The sequence below is a fragment of the Archocentrus centrarchus genome, chromosome 4, assembly GCF_007364275.1.
Source record: "Archocentrus centrarchus isolate MPI-CPG fArcCen1 chromosome 4, fArcCen1, whole genome shotgun sequence".
In the NCBI taxonomy this organism is placed as follows: domain Eukaryota; kingdom Metazoa; phylum Chordata; class Actinopteri; order Cichliformes; family Cichlidae; genus Archocentrus; species Archocentrus centrarchus.
The window spans coordinates 36,373,518-36,392,077 of record NC_044349.1 but is presented as its reverse complement, the minus strand read 5'-3'; the positions used below and the strand labels follow the sequence as shown (position 1 = coordinate 36,392,077).

The 18,560-nt window shown below is 44.8% G+C and overlaps 2 protein-coding genes across 7 annotated transcripts in view; one reads left to right on the top strand and one right to left on the bottom strand.

Moving 5' to 3' along the window:
- patj (PATJ crumbs cell polarity complex component) overlaps window positions 1-7,111 on the bottom strand; it is a 133,404-nt gene extending 126,293 nt beyond the window's left edge. Inside the window, exons 1-5 of one of the 6 annotated variants that reach the window (XM_030726603.1) lie at window positions 6,979-7,111; window positions 5,581-5,643; window positions 5,323-5,501; window positions 1,020-1,226; window positions 775-914 (exon numbers count right to left, since the gene is read on the bottom strand). In XM_030726603.1, the coding sequence (XP_030582463.1) occupies window positions 775-914; window positions 1,020-1,226; window positions 5,323-5,501; window positions 5,581-5,602 (548 nt within the window). In that variant the 5' untranslated portion in view covers window positions 5,603-5,643; window positions 6,979-7,111. The other 5 variants (XM_030726602.1, XM_030726604.1, XM_030726607.1 and 2 more) reach the window with 5 other exon arrangements.
- On the top strand, window positions 6,872-16,567 carry tm2d1 (TM2 domain containing 1). Its single transcript, XM_030726609.1, has 8 exons — window positions 6,872-7,046; window positions 7,854-8,013; window positions 8,868-8,941; window positions 9,800-9,908; window positions 10,034-10,125; window positions 14,266-14,339; window positions 15,830-15,971; window positions 16,262-16,567. Exons 1-7 carry the CDS (start codon window positions 7,010-7,012, stop codon window positions 15,938-15,940), a joined length of 657 nt encoding a protein of 218 aa, XP_030582469.1. The 5' UTR covers window positions 6,872-7,009; the 3' UTR covers window positions 15,941-15,971; window positions 16,262-16,567.
- Window positions 16,568-18,560: the final 1,993 nt, after the last annotated feature.

Genomic DNA, 18,560 nt, shown 5'->3' with positions numbered 1-18,560 from the left:
CGCCCCCTGCTGTATGGTGGGATTAACAGGAAGTGAAATGGCACAATTCAATTCAATTCAATTCAATTTTATTTATATAGCGCCAAATCACAACAAACAGTCGCCTCAAGGTGCTTTGTATTGTGGGTAAAGACCCTACAATAATACAGAGAAATCCCAACAGTCAAAAACGACCCCCTATGAGCAGCACTTGGTGACAGTGGGAAGGAAAAACTCCCTTTTAACAGGAAGAAACCTGCAGCAGAACCAGGCTCAGGGAGGGGGGGGGTCATCTGCCACAACCGGTTGGGCTGAGGGGACAGAAAAGACATGCTGGGGAAGAGAGCCAGAGATTAATAACAATTCATGATTAAATGCAGAGTGGAGTATAAACAAAGTAAATAAGGTGAAACAAACAGTCTATTGTGGGAACCCCCCCCCCCTCAGCAGCCTAGGCCTATAGCAGCATAACTAAGGGAGGGTTCAGGGTCACCTGATCCAGCCCTAACTATAGGCTTGATCAAAAAGGAAAGTTTTAAGCCTAATTTTAAAAATAGAGAGGGTGTCTGTCTCCCGAATCCAAGCTGGGAGCTGGTTCCACAGAAGACGGGCCACACTATATGATTATCTGCAGTTAATCATATAGTTTATAGCCGCCCTGCTCCAACATTTATAATGTCAAACCTTTAAAGTAAAAAGTGTGATATGACGTTTTATTGCTGCAGTGATGGGAGGAGCTTGGTATAGTGACGTGCTGCTCACTGATTGGAGCAAACAAAATGCATCTCAGTGAACCTGTGAGCGATTCCTCCGGGTTGGATGTGCTTGATGAAGACGCCCCGGCTGCTGCTTCCTGTGGGATTCAGACCGACCACACTGAAACCCAGACCACCAGACAGGGGACGAGTCAGGCTGACCAGCTGGGTGGGACGTCCCTGCGCGCACACACACACACACACACACACACACAGTCAGCTGAGCAGTTTGTAATTGTGTTGAGTTGACTTGTGAGATGCTGCATGTATCATGGCTCCACCCACCTTGGCAGTGGCAAGAATCCAGTTCTGGAGGTTGTCAGATGTGGGCGGAGTCTGATGTGTGGGTGCAATCGAGCCATTGGTGAGGATGGAAGAGGACGCGGACACCATGGGTGGGGCCGAGCTGCTGGCTGGATTGATGCTCATGATCAGCTGACCTTTTTTGGAAAAGCTGAACTCACTGGTGGCGTCAGGAGGCATGGTGCTCAGCTACAGGAGGGAGGAGGGGTCAATCAATGAATGTGATCTTCCAATCATCACAGAAAACCTCAGCAACAAAATCTAGTTTCTAATTTCATCAGCGCGATACGACAGGCGGCCGACAGTCATCGGGCTCATCAGAGTGAAGCTTTATATTTTTGATAAATGAAAATCACACGTTTGAGGCTCAAACTGAAACTGAAATTCAAGTGCTGAAATTTATATTTATGGGTTTTTCATCTGCATGTTTTGAAGTTTGGTGCACATGTAACATCCCAAGATGTACAAAAAAAAAAAATCCTCCTGGAGCCGCAAACAACAGGAAGTCCACCATTTTAAATTTAAGATGCAATTTTGGTGCCATTTCTTGTCATTTTCTGGTGTTTTTATTGCAAACTCCTCCTAAAAATTTGATCAGATTGACATGATGGCACAATCTTGGGGCGTTTGATCGAAACACCTTTGCAATGTCGAGTGTTCGCTGACAGGTGTTTGTGGCAGTGGGGAGAATTTTGATGTCTCGCCGCGGCACAGGAAGTTATTAAAACTCAAATGCATGTTGTCCGATCTGCTCCACACTCTCCAGCCTGGAGACATGCCAGTAGTGAGTCAGACACAGTGTTACTGTGTGCTCGCTAGCTCTGCTTAGTGGGCAAGGGAAGGGATACATTACTTTTTTGTGACACAGCCAATCAGAACCCAGGGCTTAAAGACACCCACGTGACTGCAGGAAACGCACTGATCATCGCTGACTACCAGCTTCAATTTTCATCATCAACACGCCTGAAACATTTTTAACTCTGATGAACAAAAAAACAGAAAATGGCGATCATGGCGTCACTGGACCCTGAAGACTGAAAACCATCACTAATAACTGTTTTTGATGGGATCAATAGTCTGAGTTAACCGACAGAGAAAACAGTGATTTATGGATCTGAAGCCGGTCGGTTTCTGAAATCTTCAAAAATCTTTTTAAATCCACCTTTTTTTAAAAGTGGAGTACAGCATAAAAGAATCAGCTGGTGTTTATCAGATGACCTGGAGACGACAGACTTTTGCTACGGCAACAAATCTTTACAACTTAACTACGTGTGGACCAGCTGTGCTTATGCGCAGGAAAAACCCTGGAAACAATACATTTTCCATATGCAGACTAATCAATACACCAGCTCATCATTTCAGCTCAGAAAAGGAGCCAATCAGCTAAATCTGGCACTGATGTGCTTTGGAGTCCAAACTAAAGTGACGTGTAATAAATAACGTGTCAGGATGCAGAGAGCAGAAACATCAGAGCATGTGGAGCTTGTATGGTGTGCACATATGCCCTGAGAACTGCCGGACCCTTTGAACGAAGCATTCAGATTAGGCCCCACTGACTGCAGCAGACTGTCAGCCGCAGCATCACTCCCTGCGTAACCTCCTCCCTCACACTTTATTGATTTAGCTTGGTGACTGTGGAGGATGCTGGAATACACTGACAGAGATGTTGGTGGAAACAGCGTGAGATGAGCGTGCTGGAAACATGAAGCCATCAGAACACGGGCATCTGTGGTTGTAAACAAGTTTAAATCCATGCACATGTAAGGCCTCCTCACCCTGTCTGAATGAGAGCACAGCTCCACTAAAACCACACATCAGCCACTTCCTGCACAAACTTTACAGTACTTTGTAAAATGCATCATCCTCATAGAAGAAATGAGGCCAGCTCTCAAAGTACTGACACAGAGCACTGACAGCAGCTCACTGATGCACCGTGTGGTCCACATGTGGCCAACTTCAAGTATTTGGGCTTCCACATACGCTTCAGTGGCAACAACAAGCTACCAGAGGCCTGAGTGAAGCCTGCTCAGCTACCTCAAAGCAAACCTTCAGCAGCTTCACCAAGAATCAGAGTCTGTGCAGGTTCTCGGTGATCCAGGTTATGGCAGTCTGAAGCACCTGAGGTGAAGGCAGCTGGACTTCTTTTAGGTTCTGAAGATGTTTCTGAAAGGCTTCTGCAGTTCTAAAAGCTGATGGGGTATTTAACCTCGGTGGGGTTCACGCCTTGAAGGAGGTCCCAGCACGTCCAACCATCATGTGAGTTGTTGAGGTCACAGTTCAAAATGTGAACAGTGGTTAAATCACCTCAGGAGGGATCTGAGGAGGTGGCTGAAAGCTGATGTCGTAGTCCACCACCTCTATTCAAGGAGGTCGTTCTAGTCGGAAATAAATGGCCTCTTTACTCGTCCATCAAACCATCTCTCCAAAGTGTGGACATTTGTGTACAAATCAGCTTCTAGCAGTGAGGAAAGCTTTCAGATCAGATGAAACATGTTCAGATGAAACAGATGTTGAATCAAACACTGAACTCATAAAGCCACCCGGAGAGTGTTTCCTGCAGACTGATACACAACTTTTCCATCCAGACAAACCACAAATTCTGAGCCATGATTACGGCTTTGTGTCAGCACAAAAACACAGGTCTGAGCAGGTTTGTCTAACCTGCTCTCAGAGCAGCGTTTAGACTGTGAACCCGGCTCTGCTGACAGGAGGCTAACTGTGTGCACAGATTCATGCAGGAGCTGTTCTTATGCATTAAAAGAGGAAAGGCTGAAAAAATAAAAAACCTCAGCTGGGACTGTCCACATACTTTTGGACTTTGGCCACAAACCCAAACCACAGATCGAGCCCTGATGAAGAGGCAGACTGAGAGAGAGATGGGACGCGCCCTTATATGCAAGGACGCCGTCCACAAAAAAAATAAATAAATAAAAAGACATGCAGGAAAAAAAATGAAGCGGCGAGGCTGGGGGGGGGGGGGGGGGGGGGTAAGTGGAGAGGAGAGAGGAAAAAAACTAAAATCAATAGATTCCTCTGCAGGCGCTCTCTCTGAACAGGTAATGTATTAATGACCTTTACACTCACATTGTGGAAACTTATCAGTCTGCGGCTTATTTAGGCCGGGCTGACGGAGCAGGATCCCGAGCCATTTCATCAATACCACCTCGACAAGGCCGTTACTCAAACCAAGACACCAGATATTAAAGCCTGATAGATCTGCAGAGCGCCGGGGGAGGGAGGGCCAGAAATAAATAAAGAAAGAGAGGGAGAAGTCCCTGCTTCATATACCCTCCACCGGCTTCCATCGGCGCATTCATAGACTCACTCTGACCTTCGCAGCACTTAGAATATGAAGCCCGCCGCGGGTTATTGCCATTATCTTAATTTGGCCTGCAGATTGTTTATTGTAAAGCTCCACGTCAGTGCAGGCGGGAGCTGAATACAGATGGCGATGCAGAGAGGATTCAACGTCCCCACTCAGCCACGCTGACGGGTCAGAACGGCGGACGGGAGGCGGCTCAGGACTCATACCTGATAGGCTGTCAACACCTGGGCGGGACTACACCTGTCAGATGTGATGGGAAACACTCGTTGTGCGCGCACACACACACACACACAGATACAGAGTGTGTGTGATGAGAAAGACTTGCTGAAGTACACAAACAGAGAGCTTTTCCTTCCGTTTGGGAAGCAGAACGCTGAGTGAGGTTTCCTTTTCTCAGTTTGCGTTTTAGTTTAATTCCCTTTAATTTCCACTTTAATCGCCTGAGCTTGTTCTTCGTGATGTTCTCGACCTATTCTGCTCACTTCCTGCACTATATTCTCTACTATAGCAGCAAGATTCATCGTTAACAATAATCCTGATTAGTCTCTCAGCGCTTTTTTTGTGCAGCCCCTCAGAACCACAGACTGTACATGAAAGATGGACACGTTGGAGGTGGATACTTTCTGACTGAAAAACTGAGGGACTCTGTTCACGCAGTCTCGGTGAATTGTCAATCACTGTATAGCCCCGCCCCAAACCCTCCCCTGCTTCCTGGTGCTCTGTAACAGGACGTCACCTACAAAACGAACATGTTTGAGTCAATAAGCAGCCACTGAGACCATCAGCTCATCACCAAATACTTTACTGAGCTCAGAGATCAGCTGAGCAGGAGACTCATTTCTTCATAGGCTTCATCCAATCAGACTTCTTTTAAAAACCAGAGGCGTCGCCCCCTGCTGGCCATTACAAGCTAACTCCATGGTGTTTGCTGCAGGATAAAGAGAGTTCAGTGAGGCTCACCTGGCTGCGGAGCTGCTTGATGGAGTGCTGCAGGGTCAGGATGTGGTTGAACAGTGGGCTCTGTAGCGTCTCCCGCAGATTTCCCAGGGTATCGCTGTGGGTCCACTCCTCCCGCTGCATCAGTTTAGCCTGCAAACGCTCCAGAGCTCCCAGTACCTGCTGACGCTCGGTCGAGGACACTGAAGACAGAAACAGCAGTTTGAGACATGTTCTTATGGCTTCTCTTCCTCATACAGGTGGGTCATTATCAGGATTTACCTGTCGGGACATTTTCAAACATGGCTGCTGTCCTGCTCTCTCCGTCCTCTGTTCCAGATCAATCTACACCGGGAAGAACAGAGCAAACAGGTGAACATCAGCCTGATAAACACCTGGTAAAGAGATACCTGAGACACCTGTGCTCTAACACCTCACAGGGTAAACTCAGGCTAATTCCACAGCACGACTCATACTGACTACTGTGTGTGTGTGTGTGTGTGTGTGTGTGTGTGTGTGTGTGTGTGTGTGTGTGTGTAACAACTCTCAGACTCAGTGAAACGTGTGCAATGTCTGCCACAGGTGAGTCAAACTCACCTGTCCTCCCACCAAAAAAAAAAAAAAAAAAAAAAAGGATCTGTGTCACTCAAAAGGCAACAACAACAGCACACTCCAAACACAACATGCACACCCCCACTAAACACCAACACTACACTCAACACCAACAACTGATACCAAAGGCATCACTAAACAGCCACTAACCAAAATCACGCCAAATACCTCAAACAGCACAGAGATCTCAAACTGTAAACACCGGAACCAGCCAAAGCCACAAAAGACGAAGCTCCACCAAACACCAAGAAAGACACCGGAAACCACCGGAGAGCACCGCAGACCCTGACACACAGCTGCAGGCGCAGTACGCGCTCTCAGGGCTTTTAAACTTGTACCTCGGTAACACTTCAGATCATCTTCCACTGTTGTACTAAATGTACTCAGGTACTTCCCACCTGTGCGTGCCGCGGACCTCTAACAGAGCCGTCCCGTCTGTCCAGGTGTGGCAGGTGAGCCTCGTTATCAGCACGGAATGTTTCCTCAGTCTGAGCCGAGCTACCGCTCACAGACCCGCGGCGCACCCCCGACACCGAAACCAAAAACTGACGCACAGCGGGCCTGCTGCACTCACCTGTCAGCTCACCTCTGAAACCAGGAAGTGAAACTGGGCAGCACAGGGGGAGGGGGAGGAAAATGGCATTTGTACCTGTAATTCACCTGTGCGTTTGTAGCCTTTATTTCACCAAACAGCTCAGATCCGAGCGTCACAGAGCAGGTGAACAGGTGCAGCAAACTTTCCAACAGGTGAAAGCCACACTTTAACCGCTTCACATACTCACTCACACACACACCTGAGGAGCGGAGACAGCGCCTCAGAGTCCAGCTCAGGAAACTAAAACAGCTCAAAGGAGCTTCTCTTCCTCCCCCTCCTCCTCCTCCTCCTCCTCCTCACCGAGGCTCCGCTGCTAGCCGTTAGCCTCCAACTGCTAACTGCGCCCGTTAAACTGCGGCAGAAAACTGCGCCTCTGGCCCGCCGCTAAAGGGCAAACACTCCGCATACGATCCGACGACTTCCCGCTGACAAACACGCAAATTTAAACAGTTTTGAACTGGTGGGAAACTCACAGGAACTGGAACCAGTTTGGCACCAGCGGCGATGCGATGCTGCATTCGAAGCTATCGGAAACTTGAAGGTTAAGTATTTAAACGCGCAGTCTGAAGTTCTTCGATCCCTTTATTTTCTTATCCTTAGTTTTATTATTTTATTATTTTTCTGTTTAAAAGCCCATTCAGTATTTTAGCACAATAAAATAATGATTTTATCCTACGAAAAATTATTAACCGAAATACATTTAACGAAAAATTATTAACCGAAATACATTTAACAAAAAACGTGTCCAGACTCTTATTTTTTTATGACTGATATTTCAAAAGCTACATCAATAACACAATAAAAGTATACAAATAGTAATCAATAACAGCAATAAAACATGAAAACAACACACATGAACCAAGGTGAAACTATTTTATCTGCCAGCGTTTCTAAGTTATATAAGATAAGCTGAGGTTTATTTGTCACATGCAGTTATACACAGTATGCACAGTGAAATGTATTTTGCACTTGCATATCTCAGCTATCACAGGGCGAGAGGCAGTGTACACCCTGTAAAGGTCGCCAACCTGTCGCAGGGCTAACACAGAGAGACAGACAAGCATCCACACTCACATTCATACCTATGGGCAATTTAGAATAATATATAAATATCTAGGGTAAAAATAAAAGTTGTTTTAACAGCTGATTTTGCAACAAAAACAGTGCTTATGCGTACGACTTATGCATAAAAAAATCTTCATTAGGTTGAGCAAGCAAGACACATTTTAAAAATATACAAATAAAACCAAAATAACAGCGTTAAAATAAACAGATTCATTTACTTTTGCTGCGGCGTGTCCGTCCCGGAAAGCTGTGATTTCGCACCGTTTTCTATCCCTGAATGCAGCGCGCTGTCACGTGACGGAGGCGATCATGGCGTCCTCCCGGACTCGGCTGCTGTGTGTGCGCTCCGGGGCGCTCGGCCTCCTGTTTTACTGCGTTTACGCGCATCTCAAGGTGGTTCTGAGCGAGGACGCGGAGAGCTGCGAGAACCTGAGGCTCGGACAATATCCTTTGACTCCGTTTGGCGGCTTAAAGCCACGTTTACGGGTCGGCTAGCTTAGCGTTAGCTTAGCTTCACGGGCAGGACGGTCAATTTAAATGAAAACGGAAAATCCGGTAAAGCGATCTCCGGTGATTCTATGTGTTTCTGATGGGTAGTAACATATTTGCTTATGCTGGTAAACAGGCTGCAGTCAGCAGCGTTTATTAAGGAGTTAGGTATAAAATAAAGAAATGACCTGTTCTGCAGGTGAGTCTGTGTTATTGTACCTGCATGACATAATCAGACCTTTTTGGTCTCTTTAGAGATCTTTACAGAGCGGTGATGTTATATCAGCTGTAATTTCTGCAGCTCTCTTGGCCGCATATGTCTTTAAAAACACATTTTTAATGTCAGTGAAGGTTTTTGCCCTGAAAAATAAACAGTATATAAAAGTCACTTCGCGTCTTCCTGTGACAGGAGTGTTTCTGGTCAGAATGACTGATATGGTTCATGAGAGAGATGTTTCACTGTTTACAGGCCAACAGGTAAGTTCCAGCAGTGTAAACACCGGAAATCACTTTTTGGCACAACACTCTGTGGCTTTACCTCCCATAGAAACACACCGTGTACTGATACGTTTTGAACCTGTGGATTTTATTGATGTGATCGAAATTGTTCTGTCAGTCTGATCAGATTAAAGTCAAACTTTAAACAGTTATGATTCTCTGCTAGCAGCATCCCATAAGTACATAAGACAACAGGTGGAGGTGTTTACGGTGGAAAATGGTTATTAATGATAATAAGAACATGCGACAGTTAGTGTGACTGCAGATGTTTTCAGGCAGAAGTGAGTTTGGCTTCCTTCACTTTGCTCACATATAAATGCAACCATCCAAAGATCAACGAAGCCACTCAGGAGCCGGAGAGCTGCAGGGACCTGACGGCGTGGGGTGAGTCTCAGTGGGAACATCTGCAGATGTTTGAGTCCTCGGATACTGTGGTTACAGTACAAATACACAGAAATACTTCATTACAAATAAAGTAGAAATGCACCCTGAGGTTCTGACTGTCTCTGCCGTTCTTTAAGTTATACAGTCCAGAGGTCAGGGGTCATCTCAGGGTCATCACATAAGTCTGAAAGTTCGTTCCAGTTTTTTTCTGAGGTAAACGGAGGAATATAATCTGAAGTTTTGCTTGTTTATCGCAGTAACTCAGCAGTATGTGAGGAACGTAAATAGGAGGCTCGTTAATCTGAGTAACGTGTAATTCAGCAGAGGGGTCAGCTTTTATGTTTTTATTTCCCTTCTAAGTCTTGCTTTCAGTCCCAAGAGTTTGCTTGTTTTAATTTCCATTTTTACTTCAGTTTTTATCAGTTTTTGACAGTTTGTGTTGTTAAGCAGATGTTCAGAACAGGCCGACTCTGGTCAAAGACTAAAACTGAAGATGTGATAGAGCTGGATGGTGCTGCCCCTTGGCAGGTTTCCGCAGGTCAGCCAATCAGGAGAAAGTGAGGATTTAGGGAGGGAGGGGCTAAAACCGCTTTTTTCCAACAAGATGAACTTTGGGGGGGGGGTACAGATACAGAAGGATTATTTTGAACTGTGAATTATGCAAAGCTTATCTGGGAGACTCTGGAAATAAAAATATGAAGCTGGAAAAGAGAGGAATAGAATGATTTTAAAGGAACATGAAGAGACATGGTAAACTGTTGTGCTAAACATACCTGTAATAAGTGTGTGTGTGTGTGTGTGTGTGTGTGTGTGTGTGTGTGTGTGTGTGTGTGTGTGTGTGTGTGTGTGTGTTGGCAGTGGAGTGCCTCCCGGCTCCGAACATCAGCTGCCGGCTCTCCAATGGGACGGTGTTCAGGTTTAGTGGGGACGAGGTCGGCTTCAACAAAACCATCCCCTGCAGGAATGTGTGAGTGCTCGCAGCATGCACACACACACACACACACACACACTCCAGCTTCCTGTACAGACAGCTGAGTTATCATCTTTGTGTGTGTGTGTGAACTTCAGATGATTTGATTCTCTCTCTGTCAGGAGCGATTATTCCTACAAAGTGGCTGTGGCGTTGTCTCTGTTTCTGGGCTGGCTCGGAGCAGATCGCTTCTACCTGGGATATCCCGCTCTGGGTACACCCACACACACACTCAGAGACGCACACACACACACACACACACTCTCAGACACCTGCAGCTTTTATTTTGACGCCTGCAGTTTGGGTCAGCGGCTCTCTGCCAGCTTTGCCACTTCATCTATTTTTAGTAAAGCAGGTCTGGATGGAGGGGTGGGGGTGCAGTCAGGTGACTGAGACACCTTTCAGTGAGCAGGTGTACTGTCAGGTCTGTAAATGGACAGCGATTCCATGTTCCTTTGTTTGCTTTGCTTTTCCACCACGGTGGGTTTAAAACATGCCTCAGGTTCAGCTTTAATTTAAAGAGTTCATTAAAAATCAGCATTAAGTGATTTTTTTTTTTATATGAAGTCGTCCTCCTTCTGCACAGCTAAACAGACGGCACAAACAACACGCTGTAATTCCAGAAGTTTTCTCGACTTTATCCGTGACTGCTGTGAGATGCCGGTTTCCCAGTCATGGATTAAGCATGGTCCTAGACTAAAAGGAAAAAGTCAATTAAGACCAAAATAGGAAAAAGTATTCAGTCCAGGATTAGACATAATCCCTGTATGGGAAACTGGGCCTTAAAGTTTAGTTTGAAGCAACAAACGCTCACCAAATTATAAAGAAAAGCAGACGTAAGAAGTCAGTCTGGTCTTAAATATGTGCAGAGTTGATGAGGTCCTGACCTGATTTAGGAGCAGGAACTCCCACCTCAGCAGAGCTCAGTGATCTGTGGGTGAGGTGGACTAACACTGCTCAACCATTGGGGGGGGGGGGGGGGGGGGGGATCACATTAATTTTAACCAAATGGTCATAGGTGATATTTTTCCTCCTGTGAATGTGTAAGTCTGCGTCTCCTGCTACGTTTCTGTTTTTAAACACAAACTGCTGTGTAAAGGAAATGTCTGTTTTTTTAACATCATAGGCTTTGATGGGATTGTAGTTTGTTGGTAATTATTCCATAATTAAGTGTCTCATTTTGACAGTCTGCAGGTATTTCAGTGATCTGAATATTTTGAGTGTTTCTGCACAAACTCTTTGAAATCTTCCACATTTTGGTCTAAACACCATTTCATGTGTATAATTTGTGTTTAACTCCTTTTTCCATGAAAATGATTTTAGAATATCTGTTATAACGGAAACGGCACAGGATGGCAAACACAAGCAGAGCCATAAAACATAATAAACCCATAAATTAGCCGCTCAGTAATTATCCTTTAACTGAAACATCCTGCAGTCGCTAAACTTAAAGAACTTTTTACATTGAACTTTATCATTGAAATGACAGTGACAGAGGTGGAGGCGGTGGAGGACACGGAGTCGCGCTGGAACCAAAGTCTATCTTCAGCCGTGATAACGGAGCTGTGCAGTGATTGGCTGCTTCGAGTTCAAACTGATTTTAAAGGGAATGTTTCTCATTTTAAACTTTGACTCCATACAATTAAAAAGCTTAAAAGCTGCAGAGGCTGGAACCAGGAAATTTATATGCTACCTCCATCAATAATCATTCAAATCAATGAGCAAAGAAGGTGCAGCAGTTCCTGTCACAGCTTCACCTGGTGGACATGAGAGAAACTGCAGCATCTTCATTGCGGAGCTCTCACTTATTAAAATGGTGGCGTTGCCCTTTAACTGCGTCTGCAGCGAGTCTTTGTTGGCCTCTGATCAGCACACAATGCAGACGAGACGCCGAAGAATAACAGTTATGATTAGCACAACAAGGGCGAGTTTTATCAGCACGCCGTCCTCCTTTAATGAGACACCTGCAGCTCCACAAAGCCTCAAAGGGTGTGTGTGTGTGTGTGTGTGTGTGTGTGTGTGTGTCTGTGTGTGTGAGTGTGTGTGTGTGATTGCTGCCTGAGGGTTTTCGAATGGACAGCAGCTGCACACCTGGCCTGATTTGGCACAGGTCGGCCCTGGCTGGGCTGAACTGAGCCGAGCTGAGCCAACTCAGCCAACTTTATTCTGGAAAAAAAAACCCTGAAATGCTGAAAAAGATTAAAAGAGCAGATCAGTGTTTTCTTACTGAACTTTTCTTTCCCGTGTGTTTTGCTCTGTGAGGGTCAGGCTAACTTTGCTGCTCCTCTGTTTCAGAGCTTCGCAGAAACAAACAGCGTGCAGGATTTCTTCCAATAAAAAAACACTATTCAGTTAAATGGCGTGTCTCTGATAAAGACTGAAGCTTTGAGAGCAGACATGATGAAGAGTGAGTAATCAGATAACCAAATAACAGGGTGTAGGAGCAGGTTTACGCATGTGTTTGTCAGCATGGCGGTTGAGGTCAGTGAGAGGCAGCTGAAGGAGAATCAGCACAAACTCGTCTGTTAGAAGTTGATGGGCACCGCGTGGATGATGCGTCTGATCTCCAGATGAAGCTGACGATTAAGGGTGAAGAGCAGGATTCATCCAGAGCAGAGCGGTGAACCTGAAGCCTGGAGCAGCTGAGCTACATGACGGGCAGAACAATAAAAATATTATTTGCTGTCAGATCTCAAGTCGTGAACTTCGCGTGATGTGTACCAGTGTGAGCAGCTTTTGTTTTCTCTGTGCTCTGTGGGAGGCTGCAGGTGTTTATTAAAGTGATCATTATCTACTGTAAAATTCAGACATTGATCTGAAACACTAACACAGTCCCATTAACTAGTGTATGTAAAGGATCTGAGACTGAAGAGGAGTTAAAGTTTGTGTCTGCTCTGTTTCATCCAAACGTGCCAGCACCGATATGAGGGCTCGGCTCTAAACGTGAAGAGTCAGAGGTCTGGCACTCAGGAATTCGTTTAAATAATCTCCTCCACAAATTTTGCTCTCTAAAAGGGAAACTCCTGCAAACATTTATGCAGCAAGGCCAGCAGCATGAGTGTCCACACCTTCAGCAGGACTGACACTGCTCCTCGAGTCAGTACACACTAGATTTTTAATACCAAAAGACTTTTGTGCTGCTGTTAATCCGGCCCTAAATACAGTGAGAGTTGGTGGCAAAAATACACACACTCTGTACTTAAGTGGAAGTACAGATACAGATACTCTGGTAAAAGCTGAAGTACTGATTCAAATTTTTACTCAAGTAACAGTGAAAAAGTACAGGCTCTGAAATGTAAAAGTAAGAAAGTAAAAGCAGCTGTTTGGAGGATGTTTCTGCCAGCTGCTTTTGTGCAAAGCTAACTGAACCTTGTGCTATATTAATGTAATAATAAAATAATATTACGTGAGAATACATGTAATAATATTAAATATTTGGGTTTCTTTGTGCCACAACTTAGAGACTTCACTTTAACCACAGAGAATGAGGCATGATTTACGTGTTTTTACGTCTTTCATCTTTTTGTGTGCGATAAACACCAGTGATGGCTTATATGATTGTCTTTTGTGTGCTGTTGTTCCTCCATTAAGGCTCAGATCGGTTTGAAGGCAGTGCTGGGAAATAAGAACTTCCCTCAGATGTTAAAGTAACGAGTCTGTTTGGAAAATGTAAGAAATAGAAAATACAGATATTTGTGTAAAGACGTAGGGAGTAAAAGTAAAAAGTTGTCAGAAAAATAAATACTCAAGTAAAGTACAACTACCTGATAATACTACTTAAGTACAGTAATGAAGTATTTGTACTTCGTTACTTCCCACGTCTGATTTGGACCCACCGTGCCCGGGCTTCCAGCGTACCTGTGCCTGCAGGTACGGTTTCAAACGGTCCAAAAACACCCGACTGGTCTCTGATAGAAACTGCACAATAAAGTTGAGTGTGTTTGAGTTTGAACAGCCGCCTCCTCGAAGAAGCGACGGCTCGCTCGCGCTCTGATAAATCCTTTAGCAGCTCCTGTGTTTCCACATCTGTCCACTGATCAGGAACGTTTGACTCTCTTCACCAGCTTAAACTGGGATGAGATTCATTCACAAAAACCTTTTAATGCTGGTATTATTAAAGACCATTACAAAAACAATACGCTGAATAGTCATACATGTAGGAAAATAGATTAGCAGATGATTATAGATCAAACTTTAAGCAGAAATGATGATTATTATACAAAGTTTGGTATCCATTTAAAACAGGGAGTGAAGAATAAAACACACCATGACTCAGTAGTTAAAAATCAAATAAGACTTTAAAGTTATAGGATAGTTTGTATATTCTGTAATAATAATGCTCTCTGTCTCTCAGGACTGTTGAAGTTCTGCACTGTTGGTTTCTGTGGGATCGGCACACTGATCGACTTCATACTGATCGCCATGCAGGTGCGTCATTAATCCTGGGCAGGTGCCAGCCACCTGATCATCGTCTCCTTTTAATGTCTTTAAATGGGTGAAAGTTCAGTTCAGTCAGAGCCCAGCTGGGCAGCGGGTTTCTTCCTTCTTCCGGGGGGTTGACTCAGTGTTCAGCTGTTAAATGGGAAACGGAAATGAAGTGACCCCTGACCTCAGCCAAATCGAGCCCAGTCTGCCACAGTGTGTAGATTCGGAGCCCCTGCCTCATGAGTTGTAACTAAGCAAATTTGATTTGCTGTTTAAAAAAAAATCCACTAAGGGGGGGGTTCCCGTTATTTATTTATTTTTAGCAGAGGTCATGTGGTGACCTTGACAATGTTCTGATAGATCAGTCACGAGTAACAGATCTGAAGGATTGGAGCGGTGATTTAAAGCCCACATTAGCTGGGTGTTACTTCCTGTATGTCTCGTTCTCCGGTTGTTGTTGTTTCATGTCCTCTTTAAGAGTGACGCCAGTGATGAAGGGTTCCTCGTTTCCCCGAGGATCCATTTCAGCGTGGCACACGGCAGCGGAGCCTGCCCGTATGGGAGGAGGGGCAGTGGAGCTGATGAATAAACAGGCGGCAGCTTTCTGGGTATTATTTACGCCCATCCATCGTGCAGCGTGGCGTCTTGGCGAGGCCCTCATCATGAATGATGCTTCTGGAAGGTTCTAATGGACTCTGAGCGAGCAGAGACAGATGGATGAAGCAGGAGGTGAAGGGACGAATCTCTCCATCCTGCTGAAGCGTTTTAGATAATAGAGGCTGGAAATCCATCAGAGGGGGGAGGAACATGTTTCAAACTTCTTAATGTGATTATTAACCCCTCCCACACCCAACTCTGATGCAGAAAAGTGCTAAAGGAAGATTTTTACTTTAAACCTTTAGGAAGATATTTATCTGATGGGAAAAGCTTTGGGAAGTATCTGCACACCACTTTAGAGTATCACTGTCCTGATTCATTTTTCTTTTAGCTCATCACATTTGATGGATGTAAAAATATACTGCTTAGTAAAATTCAGACTGATGGTGAACCTCATTCAGTTCCTCAGCTGCTTTAAGCCACTGCTAAAAACACACAAGGTTTTCCAGACAAATCCCAGAGTGGAAAATCCTTTTTAAATTCACCCTTACTGAATGTGAGCCATGATTGTGAATAATGTGTAAAGTAAAAAGAGAAGAGGACCCAGAGTCGATCTCTGAGGAACTCCAAACTTGAGTTTGGCTCCTGGAGACACAAATGTTCACTCAGAAACTCAGTCTTTATTAAACTGAGTGTGTCGGCCTTCAGCTGCTGTGAGCGCGATAATGTTCACCTCTGCTTTGGAAGTTCAGAGAAATGATGACTCGACAGCTCTGCGCAGCTTTCTGAAAATCCTGGCTTTGAAACTTTTTATTATTGTGAAGTTTAGATTTGATCTACTTTCCCAGCAGGTTCTTACAGGGAAGCCCTCCCTCTCTCTGTCGTGTCTCCTGCAGATCGTGGGTCCAGCAGATGGATCGAACTACATCGTGGATTATTATGGCGCCCGTCTGACCCGTCTGTCCATCACCAACGAGACCTACAGGAAGCCACACCACTCTCTCTGAGCTCACCCGGACATGATCTGACAGGACGACGGTAAGTTTTTATATCTGAAATTTTGGCATCTTTTTAATGCTTCAGAAACAGCAAATTGTCCACAGTAATGGTGGGATAGACACAGGAGGTGACCAGCTGTTCACCGTGTAGCACACAGAGGAGAAATGTATTCATTTATTCAGCCCCTGAGGCTGATGGGTAACCTGAACCTTCTGATGACCCAGTGTCAAATCTTTGTTTTCATCTGATCAGTTTTTGTCTCTTATCGGGGGTCCTACAGCTGTATGAATAACTAAATATTAAAGGACATTTTCTCTGTCTCTGTTTAGGTCTCTCCATCAGTCCAATAAATTCAAAAACAGCTGATGGCCCGCGGTGAAGAAAACCCTCCTCGTCTTCAGTTAAAGTCTGTTTGATCATCACCAAGTTATCCATGAACAGCACTTATTTGCACTTTGGGAGATATTTGGTTTTTTTTTATTTGTTTGTTTGTGTTGGCTTGCTAACATGTCGCTCTGCACATTCCTGCTGATCATTGTTAAAACGGTCGAGTTGGAAAACAAAGATGTTTCACTGCTGTTTGTGTCTTTAAGTTATTGTTTTTGTAAATAAAGTTTCTGTTTGTGTTACTCTAACATCAGCGTCTCTGGTATTACTGTAAATGTAGTTTATCCTTGTTTGACGGGGAACGCACATCTTCCTCCTTTTTAAACTTACAAATTTAAATCATCACATGTAAAAGTTGTCTGTATCAGTACTGGGAAAACTAAAAGGACAAAATATTTTTTACTTTTCAGAAAAATTATGCAAAATCTCTGAAGTCATAAAATCCAGCAGATTTCAGGGCTTCTCTGCTAAGCTGGGCTGGATAGTTTTTAGGACTAGTTTGGTCATATTTAAGCTTTAATGTATATTTTTTAGCTTGTTTGTGGTTTGTTTATGAAGGTAGTGGTGCATCGAGACTCCAATGAGTTAAATCTGTCCCCAGATTTAGCTCAGCTTATAATAATCTTTATTCGTACATCTCCTAAAGTCACTCTGCTTCACACAAGCAACAAGACGAGCAGATGTCTCTGGAGCTTGAAAAAGGCGACTGGACTTCTTTTTGTTTCTTGAAGACGTTTCACCTCTCATCCGAAAGGCTTCTTCAGTTCTCAACCAAATGGTGGAGAGACCCAGGTATTTAAACCCCTGTGGGCGTAGTCCCCTGAAGGTGGTTATGACCCTCTATTGATCATGTGCGTGAACACATGTGCCCAGGTGTGAAGGGGGCGTGGGTCATATTTAATCAGTGGTTTCAGTTGAAACCAATTTAGGACTCCGCTCCATTGTTTCCTGTGGCCTATTGAGGTCACTGGAACAAAGGTGTGAATGGGGGTTGAGACGTCTGGGAAGGGAGCTCAGGACAGCACTGTAAGCGGGGGAAAGTTGGTGACGTAATCCACCTCCTCTGTTCAATGATGGTTGTTCACAGTGGACATAGATGGCTTCTTTCACTCCTCTTTCAAACCATCTGTTTTCCCTGTCCAAAATGTGAACATTGGCATCCTCAAAAGAGTGCCCTTTTTCCTTCAGATGCAGATGTACTGCTGAATCTTGTCCTGTCGAGGTGGCTCTTCTATGTTGTGCCATTCGTTTGTGAAGAGGCTGTTTGGTTTCACCAATGTAGAGGTCCGAGCACTCTCCACTGCACTGAACAGCATACACTACATCGCTGATCTTGTGTTTGGCGGGTTTGTCCTTGGGATGAACCAGTTTTTGTCTTAGGGTGTGACTTGGTTTGAAGTATACTGAGATGTCATGCTTGGAGAAAATTCTTCTGAGTTTCTCTGACAAGCCTGCCACATATGGGATGACAATGTTGTTCCTCTTGTCCTTCCCATTCTCTGTAGTTTGTGTTTGGCCTTCATTCCTGTGCATCTTAGCTGATTTGAGGAAGGCCCAGTTGGGGTAACCGCATGTTTTGAGGGCTTTCTTAATGTGTGTGTGTTCCTTATGCTTCCCTTCTGCCTTAGAGGGAACACTTTCCGCACGGTGTTGTAGGGTCCTGATCACCCCAAGTTTGTGTTCCAGAGGGTGGTGGGAGTCAAAGAGGAGATACTGGTCTGTGTGTGTGGGCTTCCGGTAAACTTCAATGTTGAGGCTTCCATCTTCCTCGATAAGCACCGCACAGTCCAGGAATGGTAACTTGTTATCTCTGGTGTCCTCCCTGGTAAAACGTATGTATTTATCCACTGAGTTAATGTGACGAGTGAAGGCTTCCACTTCTTGGGTTTTGATTTTGACCCAGGTGTCATCTACATATCTGTACCAGTGGCTAGGTGCCATCCCTTTGAAAGAACCAAGAGCTTTACTTTCCACTTCCTCCATGTAAAGGTTGGCTACAATGGGAGACACTGGGGAGCCCATGGCACATCCATGCTTCTGTCTGTAGAATCCATCATTGTATTTAAAATATGTTGTGGTAAGGCAGAGATCTAAAAGTGCACAAATCTGATCTGGGGTGAAGCGGGTTCTGTTCAGTAAGGAATCGTCTTCCTGTAGTCGTCTTCTGACGGTCTCCACTGCCTCAGTTGTAGGTATGCAAGTGAAAAGTGAAACCACATCAAAGGACACCATGGTTTCATC

Bases quoted from the DNA above. Each gene is read 5' to 3' on its own strand.
- tm2d1 (XM_030726609.1), top strand. From the start codon at position 7,010: ATGCGATGCTGCATTCGAAGCTATCGGAAACTTGAAG. The intron at 8,014-8,867 runs ATATCCTTTGAC...CACTTTGCTCAC, and splicing joins GAGAACCTGAGGCTCGGACA to ATATAAATGCAACCATCCAA. The intron at 10,126-14,265 runs GTACACCCACAC...TCTGTCTCTCAG, and splicing joins CCTGGGATATCCCGCTCTGG to GACTGTTGAAGTTCTGCACT.